This window comes from Anastrepha obliqua, chromosome 3, assembly GCF_027943255.1.
Source record: "Anastrepha obliqua isolate idAnaObli1 chromosome 3, idAnaObli1_1.0, whole genome shotgun sequence".
Classification (NCBI taxonomy): domain Eukaryota; kingdom Metazoa; phylum Arthropoda; class Insecta; order Diptera; family Tephritidae; genus Anastrepha; species Anastrepha obliqua.
In genome coordinates, this window is record NC_072894.1 from 65,046,570 (window position 1) to 65,065,342 (window position 18,773).

General features: G+C 35.9%; 2 protein-coding genes across 2 annotated transcripts in view; both read right to left on the reverse strand.

Moving 5' to 3' along the window:
* Positions 1-1,748: 1,748 nt before the first annotated feature.
* On the reverse strand, positions 1,749-2,372 carry LOC129242038 (uncharacterized). Its single transcript, XM_054878598.1, has one exon. The coding sequence runs from the start codon at positions 2,370-2,372 to the stop codon at positions 1,749-1,751; it is 624 nt and encodes a 207-aa protein (XP_054734573.1).
* Positions 2,373-2,390: 18 nt separating this feature from the next.
* LOC129242921 (DNA-binding protein D-ETS-3-like) overlaps positions 2,391-18,773 on the reverse strand; it is a 66,829-nt gene continuing 50,446 nt past the window's right edge. Inside the window, exons 6-7 of the mRNA XM_054879855.1 lie at positions 3,800-4,008; positions 2,391-2,623 (exon numbers count right to left, since the gene is read on the reverse strand). Of these exons, the coding sequence (XP_054735830.1) occupies positions 2,487-2,623; positions 3,800-4,008 (346 nt within the window). The 3' untranslated portion in view covers positions 2,391-2,486. The remainder of the gene's footprint in view (positions 2,624-3,799; positions 4,009-18,773) is intronic.

An 18,773-nucleotide genomic window follows, 5' to 3' on the forward strand; every position in this document is an offset into this window, starting at 1 on the left:
AAGGTCAATTCTATCGCCAGTTCAAGGTGGCATTGATTGTACGCTTCACCTGCAACGCATTTACCTTCTTATTCCGGCGAGAACTTTACGAAGTTCAAGCCTTTTATCTCATGATATTCGAAACTAATTCTGAGTCGAATGCAATTATTGCTCGGACTCTTCGCGCAATAAACGAGTTCTCGAATGTCGTTATATTTTACAATTACTAAAAATCAATTCTCTTCTTTGTTGAATGCATCATTTAATTCGCTAATGTTCGTAATTTGCATTGTATTGATCAAGTTTTACTTTAGTTTCAGCTCGTTTTATTAATTATTTTTTAAATAAAACGTTTTTAGCGCTAAGTTAGTAGGCAGTAAGAACTTTTGCTTTTTTGACTAGAAAGTTAAATTAGTAAACGAAATAGATAAGTGATAATTATCGGCGGTATAGTTATGTATACTTTCTTTTTTAATAAAGAGTCATTTTTTACGCCATTAACAGATTCGTATTTCTATAAAACTATTACCACGAGTTATTTGGAAAGCCTTTTATAAAATATTTATGATTCAGCGATTGATAGTATTTAATGTTTTCTGTAAGGACTTCCACGTTAATCTAAATTTCCCATAACTAATTTTGTACTTTGTGCGGTAAAATAAAATATTCAAAATAAATTTCTCTCACGCATAAACTACATAGAAATTTGATAAATTAAATATAAAATTATGAATACTAACATTAAACTAATACGTTGCCATTTACACAAATATCTCATCTCACTTACATCTATATACAATTTATAATTTATTAATTAACTTTTGATTAATATTAAACTTAGAATTAACTATTGATATAAGTTTTCTTTAAAAGCGTCTTTCACGCAATAGTTTTCTTAAAACTACATACTATATATTTCGACTATTCATTAATAAAACTCCGCACGAGAAATTGTGCCTGTTATTTTTCTATTAATGAATTAATATTGCTGAAAATACACGAAGCGATATTTATTGACAATTTATATCATAATTTACATTCCCACTGAATACCTTTGTAAGTCTGTTGAAAAATTTACACATATCGGCATTTCGAGATAGAAATACGAATATCGTTTTAAAATATACGCAAGAGGAGCGGAGCTATGACAGTTCTCGTATTTAACGCTGTTTTTATGTAGATTTTTGAGTCGTTTATTTATACTACTTGGATAGGAGAGCTGCTGGAGGTGCGCATTCATGTACTTATTTCAATTACAAAAAAAAAAAAATACTTGCGATTCTCCGCTCTATGTATACTTTTTCAACAAAACAAATGCTTTTAGATATTATGGCTCACATTTACTCATACATTTGGAAACATTCACGCATACATCAAAGACTATTAACGACTGTTTCTTCTTCGTCTCTCTTTCATTATCATATTTGTTTTTTTTTTACAATTTTCGTTATCCACTACTAATCTAACCATGAACAATTTTTGTTTTGTACTCAAAATGAATGTAAAATGGTGTAATGGTGATGGTGGTGCTAGCCAACAACGCCGCGTTTAAAGTTTTTGATTTACAAACATGAAGTAAATATGTACATACATACATACATGAGTATGTAAGCAAGAAATGGGGTTGCTGTTTCGCTCTAGAATTCTGTTTTGTATGTTGGTGTTCGTCCAATTTTTGCTTTGTATTGTTGTAGGGTACATTCGTTGGTTGGCAGGTTGCTCGCTTGCTTGCCTCATCGCTATGCAAAACTTTCCACATTCAAATGGCATCATTTCAATATCGTCGGCAAGCCTGTATTCATTAATCGATTGCCAACAACGATGGAGTTGATATTGCCACCAGTCATGCCCATGCCCATGCCAACGCCCACGCCGACACCCATACTAAGGCCGCCCAAACTGCCGAAACCACTGCTTGCGCCGACGCTGTGCGTTGGAGCAGCCGTTAGGGTTGCAGTTGCTATATTCAAATTATTACTACCGCTACCAATGCCGCCAACAACACTATTATGGTGGTGATGATGGTGGTGATGGTTTGTTCCACCCCCATTGGAGCTACTACTGCTGCCACTACCACCTAACGCTAGGCTACTGGCACCATTGCCGAATGCACTCAATCCGCTGCCACCACCGCCACAGCCCGCGGCCATCCCCATTGCAGTCAGACCTAAACCTGCATGCATGCCACCACCAAGACTGCTACTGCTACTGCCACTACCACCGCCACTGCCACCGCCGACGCTACTGCCGCTGCTCGCACTGCTATGACTGCTGCCAACTGAGGTGAGACAATGCAATGTGGCAGCGGCGTTGATGGCAGCCGCACTACTACTGCTGCTGCCGCTGCCACTACCGCTGCTGAGTCCGACGCCGACACCACCTCCACCACCCATTGTGCCAACACTGCTAGCGGCGACGGCTGCATGCGCGGCATGAGCAGCATGTGCGCTGCTGCCGCTGACGATGGCGTTGCTTTCATATTAGAAGCCACCGCCGGACGATGATGGTCATGCATAGTGCGGATAGGAGCTGAGGTGGGGCGCAACATGCGACGGCGTCACATGACCCATCGAGTGTGGTTGGTAAAGATTCGTGGCCGGGTTGCCCCAATTGCCCCAGGAGGCGGCTGATGGAAATATTGAAGCTGAAATTTGAAAAAAGAGAAATACATGAAATAAATATTAGAATTAAAAGCGTTTAATGGTGTACTAGTATGTGTGTAAAATGTGTTAAAGAGAAAGTGTTAAGAAAATTGTCGAAGTTTTAATAGTCGTAAAATTGGAGATACGAGGGAATGTAGACAAAATTTTAGTTAAAATAGCTTATTAACCTTTACTTACTAATCGTGACGCGATTTAGTTCCTCACTAAGCAAAGAGGTATTCCCCAGATTGTTATGGGTTATCATCTGTTTGGGGGAACTCTTGCCCAAAACAAACTATACTCGTAAATCATAAATGGCATATCCCTCGAGAAAAGTAGGAAGTCAGTTGTAGACGCTCAGCACGCAGGGCGGCAGAATGGGGAGGGTACACAGTCATTGTTGGGGAAATCAAGAAACTTGTTCTAAATTACGTACATTTGAAAAACTGATATCACAGAAATATTTGGAGAATAATTTATTAACGTTTTATCATACTTCATGATCATCTAGTATGTCTAAGGTCTACGCAAGGCGAGTGCTGAGAATGCCAGAAGCACGCGGAGTGTTCATTAATGAACCTCCGTCCAAGCAGGAGGCCATGGAGTTCACCACGCGATCGCAAACGACTGGAAATATGATCACCACTGTTTTTGGAGATTCAAAAGGTGTCTCATTGATTGAACAGGTAGTAGAAGTAAAGCAGCTAATTAGACTTTGTTATAATTATTATATTATATTATTATTTTGACTCCAGATTTATACATTTTTTTTAATTACTCTAAACTGTTATCAAAAAACAAGATGGCCCTCGAAATGTGCTTTTTTGCCCAACACACGCCTGTTCATAAGTCACGTTACGACGGCTGTTCTATGCAAATGTTGCTTCGAAGTATTTAATAGGTCTATCTAAAGTCTATTGACAAAAACTGAAAACGAGCTGCGAGAAGAAAAAACTTACTGATCATAATGAAGGGAAGTCTGCTGTGTCTGTCAACTTCGAAGAGTTTAACAACTTTTTTTTATTTTATAAAAAATATATAGAAAATAAAAAATTATTTAAGATTTAATTCCGCACTTTCTCCTTTTCACCCCGCCAACTTTTGGCTTCCTCTCTTACAAATGAACTGAACAAAATCAAAAAATCAAAAAAGGAAAGTATAAGGATTGGCTAAAATACCTGATGACGACGTCATACCATGGTGGGGACTCATGAATGAGCTCAGCTTGGCGCTATGATGATATGGTGTCATGAACAAATCACTTTGGTACTTGTAGGTGGGATCGCTGGCGGCGGGTTGTGTGGCGGCGGCCAAGCCTTGGAAATCGAACTTATACGCATAACGCTTGCCATGCACTTTTGTCATAATATTCTTGTCATAGTAATATCTGTTGAAATGGGGAAGAGATTTAAAAAAATATTAATACACTAACTATGATTAGATATGAAAAAAAACAATAAATAGTAAAATAATTAGATGATTTTAAGTTTTAGTTCAATAGCCATGATCCACTCCCACCATTTTTCAATTTCTGCAAAAAAGGTTATTATGTGGCGATAAGACCTAAGTAAGCTTCGCTGAGAATGGCTTTAGTTTTGGCTCAAATAAAATGTAGCTAATCGCTTTCACGGAAGAAAACTTCTTAATGCTAGAACGCTTTATGTGTAGGTGGTTGTTGAACCTGGCTTCGCATGTAATCAGTGGACCCAAGTAATGAACTTTTTCAACGGATTTGTCTTCTCAGATAGCTCCCAAATACGTCGTGATTGGTCACCGATAATGGGACCTATGGGACGAGATTTGAAGAAAATTAGTATAAAGGGAGTCCCGAGATATTGCCAGAAGTTCTCATTTTACAAATCAGGTCATTGAAGAACCTTAAAAGTAAGGCACAATATTTGGCACGGAATAAAAAAAAATGGCTGCTAACTGGTTAAAAAACAGTTGACCACCTGATTGCATAAGAATTCAAGCAATTTTAATTTACCGTCACAACGAATATAGTAAAAATACCTAAAATATTTAATCTAATCATAAATGAACAGAAATATTGCGATTTAAAAATGCATATAACTTGCTACAGACCGAATAGTAAACACAGGGTATTATGTTATTGTACTAAAGCGTGTGAGGAGAATTTGCATCACAAGAGGATGGAATGTTTATACATATTGTATATTTATGTATATATGTATGTTATACATATATCAGACACAGAATTTAGAAATTAAAGAACAAATTAATTGTCATTGAATGCTTCAATCGCTTTTATTCCATTGAAAAATTCCCGGATATTTCTTAAACAGTAGCTAAAATATTTTCGAGTTTATTTTCTGGCATTTTGACGCCCTATGCTCCAATAGGAGTTAAAGAAAATATTACTACCATATTTCCATTAAATGAGAATTTCGTATTTCATTTATTTATTTCGAAGTAAAATAATTATTGTACTCAATAGCTTAAGCACTGGCAAATGTGGCCTTCAGCTTTACTTAGCCACACCTCTTATCTATACATTTACTTGTATGATTTTGATGGATGTGATAGAATATACACAGTACCTACTGCCATAAGTTCTGTCAGAAGTTATGTCCGTTATAGATATGAAATTATAATATTTTTATTATTATTTTCTATTTTTATAATGAAGTTACTTTTATTTAATAGTGTAAATATTACAAAAAAAAGTTTTTCTTTTTTATTTTTCATAGATATTTTCGTCGTTGCTCGAACCAAAGATTGTTTGAGACTCTCCAAATTCCTATGAGATCTTCGACAGGCCATGTTCTCCAGTTCTGACCACAAACTGTAGTCCAAAGGATTCAGCAAATCTTCTGCGGCTATGAACCCAGAAATATTGCAGAAATATAGCTCCCCAATCCATTGTGAGCAAGCAAAATTTGCCACGAAACTGAGTATAATTTTTGAGTAGACAATGCATACGAACAAAAGAAAAAATAACGGAACTTGTTCAGCGAATTTGTTCTCGCATTGTAAAATTTGTCACGGAATTTATGGCAAAACTAAGTACATACATACATACTCGTATATCCATATGTAATTTTAAAGACAATAAGAAAAAAGTGTAATTATAAATTAAAAAGAACAAAATAGGAGATAATCATTTTACTGGCTAGAAAAAATTTCCAAGTCCTATATCTAAATAACTGTCATCTGCCTTGCGAAGAAAATCCAATGATTTATGGAGGTGAAATATGATGGTTCTAATTTGATTTGACCGATGCCTGAACCCAAAGGGTGTGAAGTTGTTAAGTCGATGGACCCATATATAGGAGGTGTAAGTGAGTGGGTAACGTATGCCTAAAATGAGACATCTCCGATTTGGAGCCGTCGCAGAGGCGCCGCTGTAAATGATCGATGTATGTCGCGTTATTCGTTTTCGAATATTTTAAAGTATTCATTGAAAAGTAGATGACATTTTCGCAACAATTTATGTTAGTGGAAGACCCAAAGAAATTGTTAAAAATTGACGCACTTTGCCAATAAATTTGTATAACCAGAAGTTTTTTAAAGAGAGTTAAAATGTGAATGAACATTTTTTGTGAAGTTTGTATAAAGTTTGGATCTTTAATTTCTATTTTTATAAAACAAAATTTAGCATGAAAACTATTAAGAGTATTGAAAAATGGCGGGTTTTTTTTTTTGCACAAATGGAGGTTGCAGATGGTTTTTTATGACTAGTTAGAAAAAACTTTTTTTATAATTTGAATTCGTGGTCACAGTTCGTTTCAAACCTGAGCCCTTCCGTCCATTGAGCTACTACAACCGCTATTATCATTTACATGGTACAACGAAAATAGAGGAAATATATAAAAATCGTTTCTTACCATAACCATAATTTATGCAAGTATTTGTTGGAAATAGCAAGATGAGATCAATTGATCCGGAAAACAAAGTTTGAGTATTTAAAATAAAAACAAATTAATTATGTTTTGTAGCGCAGTAAGTGGTTTTACAACTCTACCCAATCTTGAGTGGGAAGTGGAAATATAATATTTTGATTAGTTATATGAATGTAGACGTTAACAATTTTATTCATTCGCTTGATAGGGAAAATATAAAAAGAAGCGACTCTTAATAGAAAACATTGAAGTTCTCCTTTCTGTAAAGGCTGATTATTTGTTTAGAAAAATATATTAATGGAAGAAGCTTGATTAGGTTAACGAAGCGGTAGTTAACGGTCTCCACGGGGCGTAAAAGACCCTGGCTACCCAGAAGTTCACTACTACACAAAATTTTTTTGGCAAAAATAACAAACACTTTTCTTACAAAGTATTTAAATTTATGTACATAAATAATTAATCAATCTAATGCTTACATAAATTTACAAAAAACTATTATTTTCAAAGCAATTTGGCCTTCACCAATTAAACAGGAAGCCTATAACTATAAAAACAAATAAGCTACCGTTTTTTTTTTTTATTAACTGACCCTAAAGTTGTCTCACCTTTAATGCTGCGGCGCTCTTACGGTTTCATGTGACAAAAACCTGCTCCCAAGACAAAATCAATTTATGTAAGTGAGCAGCAGCGAATTTAAATGTAATAGCAACAATAATCAAACGGTAAACTAAGGTCAACTAAAAATATTATGCCGCAAACTGGAATGGCTGAATGGCGCGTTTTTCATTTCTTTGTTGCAAAAATTTACATAAATATAATTGGAAGTAGACGCGTGCCTTTTAGAAAAAAAGATTAATTTTAATTTGTGCTGGTAGCTTAAAATAGGATAGTCTTCGAAGCGTGACTGCTGCATGAAATTATTGGCGGCAATTCTTTAGTACTATTGTGAATTATTCACATTATATATGCATACATATATAGATTCGCCATTCATTTCCTTCGTGGGCCTTGTAGTTTGCCTGCATATAAAAGTAGATGCCTTTGTCTGATGGGAATGATAATCAGCAGTTATCGTCTGGTTTAGTTCCAGAAGTTCATAATAAAGAATACCGGCCATATCCCACCAAATATACAGGATCATCTTCTTGGGGTGAAGGCCATCTCTAGGGCTCGGTTCTGGTGTTTCATCTTTATCTATCTTTGCGAACAAGATTATTGCAATGTTTATAAGGCACATAGCAGCGAATCCTATCAAAAGCCTCTTCTTACTGGAGTCAATATTTTTCAATTGTCCCTTTCGTAACCTTAGTCTCAGAAATATGTTCCATTTACCTTATTACAAGACCAAGGCCGTTTTCTATCAATTGGTGTTTTGTACCTAGAGTTTTGAACTTGTGCACTACCGAATGGTAGTCACGCACCAAACATTCCGCTACTGTGGCCGGACATATCATAAACGGAAAAACGTTAAAAAAGCAACAGAGCTTTTCTTCAACAGTATACTGGAAAAAGTACAGTATACACTCGGTAGTGTTAACTAATTATAATGAAATGGAATTTCATTGCGAATGTCAAAACTTTTGACCAAAATATATCCCCATTTTCATTCAATTATACATTTAACCCTTAACTACAAACTACCAGTAATTTTTATCGATAAGTGGTTATAAGTCTGCAATTTCCAGAAATCCCCACTTCAATAAAGTTGTCCCAATGATTCGATAATATTTGTATACCATCTCTGTATTGATTTTTTGAAGCTCTGCAAAACACTGATTCAAATCTATAAAAGCTTCCTCTATGAAAAAGCTTTCCAAGAAAAAATTGCTTAAAGTTGCTGAAGAGGCATTAGTCGGTGGGGGTCAAATCATGTGAATACTGTAACTGTTCATCCTTGCGTGAATAAATGCATTTTCTTGATGAGCAATTATTTTTTTCTTCCGTAAAATAGGTACTTTCTCACTAGCGTTTTCATTAAACTGATCCGAAAAGTTGCAATACCATTCCCAGCCCATTTTTTTAACTTTCTGAAGATAATCATTTAACAAAACTCTTTTTGTAACACAAAATATATATAAGCAAATATAATTATAATTTAATTTCAAGTCTATTACAACAACATTAACGCTCAAACTGAACTTAATCATCGAAAGTGCAATTAAATTTCCAAATTACAAAATATTGCACGCATTATACGAATTACGTACATTTTTCCCACATTTACGTTATTGCAGCAGACATAGAAATGAACAGGGCCAATATTTAAGCGTGCATACATACATCAATACATTCATATAATGGGTGTATGCATGCCCTCGGCAATACTAGGCAACATTTCATGTGTATTTATATATGTATACACTTGCACGCATGCATATATATATGTGCGAGTATATGTATTTGTTGACAGTGACCCCCATTCACGAATTTTCTATTATATTTGTGCGACGACACTAGTCATATGCAATGCCGGATTTAATTGTTTGACTTTTTGTGAAGTAATTAAGGCGCCGAGATTACTATTGCTCACACAAACACATTTATATATGTACATATATACATAAAAACACAAACATATTCTCATACTTTTCGTTACTCTGTAAATATTGTTTCTACAAATACACAATGTAATAAAATCGCCTTTAATTGCTCGAGGGTATTGCAATGTAAGCAAATTGCTTCTTGAATTTAATCTTCATATCGAACTGGATTGACGTCAGTCAATGGTTTCTTTAGGTACATCTTGCAGTAATTTCAATGTGGGTCTTCGGTATAAACCAGTGGTGCCCAGCTTTGGTGGAACTACCAATGGATGCGCAACATTTTTTTCTAAACACTTGAATTCTTCGTCTTCAGTGCGCTACTTCTCCTCTATTTAATGTCATGAGCCAATATAATTAACTTTTAGCTTAATGGTGATTTGTCTTAAGAAGTCAAGGTTTTAAGAAAAGTCAAACACAACACCTACATGGCCTGATATAGGATATATATTCTTGCATACTCTATTCTTGGATGATCAAATCGCAATTTCAATTGAATTGAATTTGAATGTGAACATATATTGTGGTTGTATCGCATTCAAAAAATAAACTGTTTTGATAGCAGCGTAACCGAAGGGTTTCTGCGTGCATTATTGATGATCCGAGTGCGCTTAAATGACTTATTTGCATATGCATTTTTCAGACTACGAACACCATTTCTCACTTTTAGCTTAATTATGAATTTTTTATTATTTTCAATATAAAAATATATAATTATGACCAATTTTAGAAAAGTGGCATCACTAACAATTCTCAAATATTGCCAATAACACCGTCTGATGTCGAGCGCTAATTTTCAAAATTCCTGGAACATATTCAGAAAATGAAAAGTAAACGTTTTTGTTATCGCCTTCAAATACTCTCAACTCTCGAAAATATTCTGGAACTCTATTTTCGATATAGCCATTAGAGCCGGCTGTTAAAACGCGTTCTCCGAAGTACATAGTTTGTTGGTGTTCGCATCGTTTCCACTCACTCGCTTGATGTTTTGATATGGATTGCATGTCGTACTCATAAACCATCTTCAGTAATGATGCGTTTGATTAATGCGGGATCGCCTGATGAATGTTCAGCCATGGAAGTCATGTCTTGGAAATAATGCGATATCAACGTGTCCCCTTTTTTGCATCAATTTCAGGTACTTTGGAACCAACTTTATAGCAACATCGCGCAAGCCCAAATCATTAACTACAATGGATCCATACTGAACGGATCCACGGAGCAATGTGTAAGCCCTCTGGCAGCTCTCTGTAGTTTTATTTGCGGTTCTTGATCAAATTTTCTTCTCTTTGTTGATTTTTATAAGTTTTCGATGTCGACAACTTGCCACTACCCTCATAATTTTCTTTATGGTATCAGTTCTTAAAAAGTTTCCCAACATTTCTAAAGTTTTCGCACCCTTGAATTCATTTTTAACACAACATTTAATACAAACTTTTTTAAAACTGTAAAAAATCTAAAACACTTGCAGCGGTAGATTTACTAAAGATGGCGTAACTTTTACAAATGTCAAGCAATGGCGACAAGTAGGAATGTTAATCACAGATGAGGCAAGCTAACAAAAAAAGCGATCACGATGGTATTAAACACTACTGCCATAAATGCGCAACAAAGCATAATAATCTGTTTCACGACTTTACACTTTTTAGTGCGCAAACCAGTGATCGCTGAGGTGACCCGAATCCCATATTTTCAGGAGTAAATCACCAGTAAGAGTAGCTCGTCCAAACATCCAAAAAGGATGTTAGTGACAATTATAATCGTGCATACTAAGAAATAAGAATAAACAAATTCGGAGAATTTATGCCAACACGAATAATCACACATAAATGCGGAACAAAGGAATATATGACAAGCTACTCTCACTAAACAGAGATCTGCGTCTTTTAACAGGATATCTTACAGGTCACTGCAGCCTGAGGTATCATCTAAATAGTATTAGTCTATCTGAGACCAATGTCTGCCGCTTTTGCGAAATGGACATAGAAAGATCAGAACATGTGCTTTGTGAATGTCCTGCGTTGGGCAGACAGAGACTTCATTATCTTGGTGGTACCGCAGTATTTCCATGCAATCTTTGGGACAACAAACCTAAAATTGTGCTAAAATTTTTAAAAAGCCTAAAACTCTAGGGTTACAAAAATAGGCCTTTCACAATAGATCAGCTCTGGTCGCAGTGCGTAATGGCCTTCTAATAATAATAATAATAAATGCGGCAAGATACGTCAGGATTCCATTATATTTTAATACTTTTTACTACAACGTACTGGGTTGAAATTGATTATTCTTTGATTATAGTATTCATATCCAAGCCATGAAACTTTTGAAAGAATGAATTTCAAGTAGCCTTTCTAAGCCTTCAGCCCCGATTTGAGAATTAGTTATTAGTTAAGCAAGCTCGTCCTTCTAATCGATTTGTGTAATATATCCTCTAATAACTTAAATTAATAATAATTTTATAGTTTACTTAATAATATTTATTAACATTCTCATTTAGAAAAGCGTTACAAAAAAAAATAATTCTGCAAATCGGGTCGCAGTGCAAAAAAGGTGGGGAATCCTTTATGTGATTCGTGGGAAGCCTCGTCGGCGAAGAGGCAAATGCCACAACTTATTCGATTTCTGTCTCTTCCGTTTTTTCCTCATGTATCACAAAACATGTTCATAAGTATGTATATATATATATATATGTATAAATATATATAAATGGCGCTTTCACCCTTTTTGGTTGTTTGGCCGAGTTCCTCCTATTTGTGGGGTGCGTCTTGATGTTTTTCTACAAATGGAGAGACCTACAGTTTTAAACCGACTCCGAACGGCCGGTATTATTGTGAGGCGTTTCATGCCCGGAGACTCGAACCTACGCACTATAGAATGGTAGTCACGCACCAACCCATTCGGCTACGACGACCATATGTATATATTTAAGTATATTTGCATACTGTATTTGTATGAGACCCGTATTTTTATTTATCACGAAATGAAGCTGAGATTGCTGAAAAGCCCCTCTATTGAACATTTCACTCAACTGCAACCTATTTTCGCCAGTCAACACCACATTCCCGTGCGAAAAAATACAGTACATGAATCCAGAAAAAGTGAGAACACCCAAAAAATTTACAAACAATGTACATAAAGATGAAACGCATTTTGTAAGAAAAACAAAATAACGAAAATGAAATTGAAAAAGTAATTGCCACTGTGGGTGATGGATATGCAACCAAGAACAAAGGCCAACACCAAATGAAAGGACAAAAACTATGGAAAATGAATGGAACAAAATGAAATTACGAAGTAATTCCTTACAAAGAGAGGAATCGTAGCGAAATCAGAAGTCTGACAAACGATGGGGAGTGTAAAATCAGTTCAAACCAAGACAAAAGTTATAAAGGAGCAACTAAAGTAAGAGCAATGGCGACGCGAACTTCAATCGAGTGGGACAACCGTTGAACGGGCAAAACAACTCGCAATTGGAGCGCTGGCAATGGAGTTTTCGGTAAAAACGTTACCGAAATGGAGAAAGCAAAACTACATGCACAATAAGTGCATGCATACACATACCTATGCACATACCATATATGTACATACATGCATATACATACATATATCTATATATGTAAGGCTTGCAGAGCTTATGGAAGGTAGCCATTGACATAGCACGGCGCACAGTTTCGTTGGGTAAAAGTTGATTGCTATGCTAGTTATGTACGTTATGTGCATACATATGTACATATACATACATGCGAGTATGCCTGGCTGCCAGCTTTTGCTTGAGTTTGATTGTGTGGCCAACTTCCGGTCGAAATGAATGAATGAAATGCAGCCAGTGAGGCAGTCAGCTGAAAGTACAGACTCTGGTGTGTAAATAACGACAACATAAACCAAAAAGTAGCAGCATGCAATGGAAACACTGTCGAAATCAGAAGACTCCAATTTTTCGTTATCTTTTTCGTTTTTCAATTTCCATTCGTTTTTCATAGCATTCAATAGCAATTGGCACGAATTTAATTTGACAGTAAAATGAATTTTGTTTCTTCACCAGTCTGCCAGGTTTTCTGTTTATTTTACTTTCATTTATTCCTTTATCTATGTTTTTTTACCTATTTTTGTTCAACCAGCAGCAGAGAATGTCAACAGGCGCATTTATTTTTCCTTTTATTGAGTAGAGGCCAACAAAGAAACAAAAGAGCTACATATATAATATAAAAAATTGTGCATAGCAATTAAAACGAATACAAATACTGACAGGAGAGTGCCAGATGACAGCTGGCAACAACAATTGCCATTGTATGTGTTATAATTTTTATTGTTCGGCCGGCGTTATACTACAATCCATACTTTTAAATGTGTTAATGGTGGTTTTCTCGTTTAATATTACTGTTAAAATGCCGTTAAAATATCACATTAATTATGCATTCATATTTTAATATTCAAAATAAAAGATAGTTTTGTGTAGCGAAAGAATGTATAAAGTTAATATAAAGTTTTATTTAATTATTTTGCTATAAAGCGAAATAAGCATACAAAAGCGTTTGATTTTCATCGCTTGCGTATAAAATTAATTATATGCATACTTATGTATAATATGCGGCAACTCTTTCACACAATGATGGCTGAATACTCAAGCCGAGTTCTGCACGATCATTTCAACCGAATGCACAAACTCGTCCAATTAGTCGTTGTTCAGATAACAACGAAGTAGCATGAGCGAAGACAATGTTGATTTTTTTTTTCGTATATCACTAACACAATCTTATGGCCAGGCGAAATTTGTCCAATCATTTCGCACACTCGTCCAAATACATATTCACACCGCGGTATAAAGCAGCAGGTACGCTCCGCCTTCAAAATTGTGTCAGAAGAAGCCGCTCTAATTATCGCAGGATTGTGTCCAGGGGACATATTGACAAACGAAACTGCAATGTTAGCTGGAAGTGAAACGCAACGCTTCGAAGCACGGGAAACGAGAACCATAACTTGGCAGCATGGATGGAGCAATACAACGAAGGGCGCTGGACACGTCGCTGCATTCCAGATTTGTGAAGATGGGTAGAAAGAAGAGACGTAGAAGTGGATTTTTACCTAACTGATTTCTTAACCGGTCATGAATGGTTCAAAGCATACCTCCATCTTTTCTAACCCGAATCGGAAATACTTTGGGGAAAACGCTGTAGAAAATATCCACCACCTATTCTTCGAATGTGGGCGATTCAATGGCGCTAGATTGAAGCTTCGCAGCATATTTAGTGGAAATTAGGACCATGAATCATTTGTACAATCTATGCTACATAGCAGAAATTAAGGACCTCCGAAAGCCTACGACGTAGGAGGGCCGCCTAATTCGCCCTTTCCCCCACGATGTAATGCTTGGCGTCATTCCCATGGGGCGAAGAGTTCGATGAAATAACAGGATTGGCCTGGTTTCAAAGGACCACTTGAAAGTAGCGCGCTACCCAACGCCCAGAAAAAAAAACATATTCACACCTTTGTACACTCATTCGTTGCTCAGACGGCAACGAAGTTTCATTGCTTGATTTTCTTCGTATATCACCAACACAATTTTTGTAAATACATCCCAGGTGATGTCAGCCTATCAGCTGATTCTGTCAAATTCGCTCTGAACCGGGTATCGGTCTATTAAAAAGTACACCTCCAAATACAACATCAATCAAGTGGCCACCTTTATTAGCAATCACAAACTATGATCTTTTTGCACTTTATCAAGCATTTCGGTTTTTATAGCGTCGATTTTGGCACGAATGTGTGCCTTAAGCTGGTCAATAGTCTGCGGCTTACTTTTCAGATAACCCCCCAAAAAGAGGTCCGGGGGGGTTAAGTCAGGTGATCTGGGGGGACCGTCGATATCGCCTCTTTTTGACACTAGACGTCCCGGAAATTTTCGTTGCAGAAATTCAATTGTTACATTCGCAGTCTTGTTGAAACACACCGTCTCGTTGAAACCAGTAACCGTCTATGGATCTCGTGTGAATTCTCAGATCCCAAATGCGACAATTTAGTTTATTCACGCTGCCAGAGAGACTAAAATGTGCCTCGTCAGTCATTAAAACTTGCTTCCAAAAATTGGGTTCAGTGTCAACCATTCGAGCGACTGTTTCGCCGTATTCCAAGCGACGTGAATGGTCTGTCTTCAATATTCTTTGTGTCAATTGAATTTTATACGGAAATAAGTTTAAGTCATCCTTTAAAATGCGCCGCATTGTGGTTTCACTGACGCCAAAAGGCTGAGCGCGACGACGATACGACACTGTTGGCTTCTGGGCAACGCTCTCCCTCACTGCATCAACAAGTTCATTGGAACGTCTTGGTCGTTGATGAACGACATCGTCAGACTATCCTATGCTCAAAAAAATTCGACACCAAACGACAAATAGTATTGTCAGACGGTGCCTGTTTGCCGCGATAGTTTTTGCGATATGCGCGTTGAGTTAGAATAATAGAATGACTATTTTCGATGTATAGCGTCACTATTTCAGCGCGTTGTTTCGGTGTAAAGCGTGGTTGAAATTGTACTAAATTGACGTATCGAAAACATGTATGTTGAAGTCGATGGGTTGGTAAATGACAAAGTTATTCAGCGTTTACATACCGACATAAAAGATGACGCACTCTGTAGTTAAGTTCACAATTTCGGGAAAAGTTCTAATCTTATTTAATTGGGACCTTCTAAATTCCATGGCGTTTACGTTTTGCTAGATTGGCTTCGGTTTCCCAACTATTTTATTTATTTTGAAAATTTCGTCTTGGAGAGCTTATTTAGAAACACCATTTTTTTTCATTTTAACATTTTTGTAAATAACTATCTAAGTCTTACAGCTATTCTGCCAAAATATTTACAGGATTATTTATAATATAACCTTAGATATTTCCGAAACTTATCTCGATCCGATAACTTTAACTTATGATGTAAGGTTGTTTATTTATATGACCTCAGAAGATCAAAGGAAATTTTCAAATGCTGTTGTCTCGAAAACTGGAACCAATATAAAAAACCGAGGATACCATTGAATGAAGAAATGAAGTGAAAATTGTAGTGAAACCAACTATTAAAACCTTTGGCCAAAAAAGCAGTTTAAAATCCGAGCACAGTGTCATACAAACATAATTGAAGAAAATAATACAAATTTCTAAAGCAGTTAAATTTCATGAACTGTGACTTAATATAGGGAATATGTTTTGTTATCGTTTTGTGTTTGCATATTCTTTATTTGCGTTTTTGTTACGTAATTTAATTCGAGTAAAGTTTGGCTGGATTTTAAAATAGTTTAATTTAATTTGAATAAAGTTTCGTTCATTTTAGAAATGGTTTCGTTAAATTTTAAAAATGTTTCGCTTAATTTGAAAAAAAAAAATTCATTTAATATAAAAAGGGTCTAATTTAAATTGAAAAATCTGCATTAAGTTGTGAACTTTAAAGTAAAGAATACGTTATTCGTTTGAGATCAGTAGTTTTTTCTATATTTTTTTTTTAATTCATTCAAAAATTTATCATTTTAATGCAGCAGATATGAATGCCTTGGAATAAAAGTTCTCGAAATAAAAAAGATGTAAGCTTTTATTTCTTCTGGCTACGTAATAAGCTCAAGCATCGGAATATGAGATCTACAACCCAAGTCAAAAACTGCGTAGTCTCTACTTAGGCATTTGGCAGTACTTCTTTGCAGCTGCTCTAAAGGTTGAATGGTGTGGCATGTGGTAAGTGTAGACTTTTTAGTTAAGTCTATATTTATTTATCGATGCTGATGTTTGGGATACTTATTAAAGTCAGTGTTAGATGAGTCCTTAGCTAACTCCACCGTTTGTCATACGGAATTTATCGTTCAAACAAGTCCGAATAAGTTCTTTGAACATTTCATTGGAAGCGTTTTACCAAACACCACTGTTTTTTTATTTTTGTTCTGCATATTTACACTAAAGTGCCCAAATCAATACCAATTGACCAATTCTACAGCCAATTTGCTAAATACACAGCAGAAACTACTCACACATACATATTCATGGAAACTGTCAAAAAAAAACAACAAAATGTTACACAATTTACCCCTTTTAGAGTATCCTTAAAAAAGAGTAAAACGCTGCCAATTGAGCTGTCATTTGCAATCAGTGAAAAGCAAAACGCACACACTTAAGCACACACATACGCGTAGAGTGGAAGCGCTTCAAAATTGCATACAGCAAGCAGACGCACACATGCAACAGTAGACATGGCATTGTGGCTGTTTCAAACGGATTGTGCAAATATGCAAATAAGACGAAGAGAGCTCAACTGAAATGACAATTCAAGTAGAAAAGTGGCAGAGATCCGACAGACAGAAAAGGGATAAGAAAATGGAAAAATTGTCATATCTTTAAGCCAATTTGGTAGCTGTGATTTTTGCGCTTTTAACGCTCGATTTTTTCTTTTGAACAACATACTTAACAAGGCAACAACAAGAACAATTGACGCACTGACAGCCGCAGCTATACGGGGATATGTGCAAAATGAAAATCGGAGCCGTCGATAATGTATGCAAATGTTGTAAAATTAAATTGTTGCTGGCAATGATTTTCAGTCAACAAACACTTTGATGTCGATGCCAGCGGCAGCGACAAAAGCAAAAGTATTAATGGTAATAGGAGTGGTGATGCATTATTATCACATGTACAGTATTGGGATAAAAAGAACAGAAAATTTTTGAGTTGAGTTAAAGACTTTGCTCTCAGATATCCATAAAAATATGCAGATCAACTTTAGCCACAACATCGACATTCATTGCGATTGGGAATCTTATATCATTCGAGGAAAGGACGAGAAATTTTTACAGACAGTTTAGAAGACTGTTTTTTAAGCCAAAATCTAAGGAGTAGACATTTGGAATAGACTTTGTAGACATTTAAAATGCATTTAAGACTCTTGAGTATGTAACGACTAAGTAAATATTCGTTCAACAATGTGGAAGATCTTTGTAAACTCGTCGCCAGCGAAACGTCAATATTTACTCCCAGCACAAAGTCATATCTCACCTATCGTGTTCACGTGGAATTTGGGGCTTGCAGAGACCCTATAAACCGAAAATACGACCTATCATCGAAATACTAACGGATCATTGGACCATGTCCCTATGACCGTGAAGTTCAAAGTCTCCCATAAAGATCTCTGTAGAAGCTGTAGAGGTGAGACAGAAGTGCTTAGTACGAGAATACCTGAATTACAGAAAACTCCGAATACCTGCACAAATATTAAAGACGTAAAAATAAACCCAGTTCTTCAATTAGGCGAAAAAATAGAAAAATATTTCTTATGTTATGTGCAATACTGTATGGATATATTCACTTTTGTGTGTTTAGTATTTATATAAATAAATGAAGAAATTGAGTGAGACACTAATGCATCTGCACGCACAAACACACAAACACAAAGACAGATATGCCAAGAAGTGTGCAATTTTTGTGCCATTCAACACTCAATTTAACTTTGATGTTTACTAAGAAATTCAACCCATCTCCATATGATGCCCTAAAGTATGCTTTGATTTTTTCTCCATCCTTTTCATATGTGCGAAATTAACCATTCAAGCAAACACTTGTCATTTACTCTGTGTCTGTTGTACCAAATTACGTGTGTGCATATTGTATGTGCTAGTCATGTGTGACGTAGGAGTGTTTGCCATTAACACTAGCTTAAGCTACACAAACAACACAAAAAGCTAATCATCAGCTTCATCAGCTTCATCAACTTCAGCAACTCACAT

What these genes read in the sequence shown, in the direction of transcription:
- LOC129242038 (XM_054878598.1), bottom strand. Translation starts at nt 2,372, where the DNA reads ATGGGTGGTGGAGGTGGTGTCGGCGTCGGACTCAGCAGCGGTAGTGGC.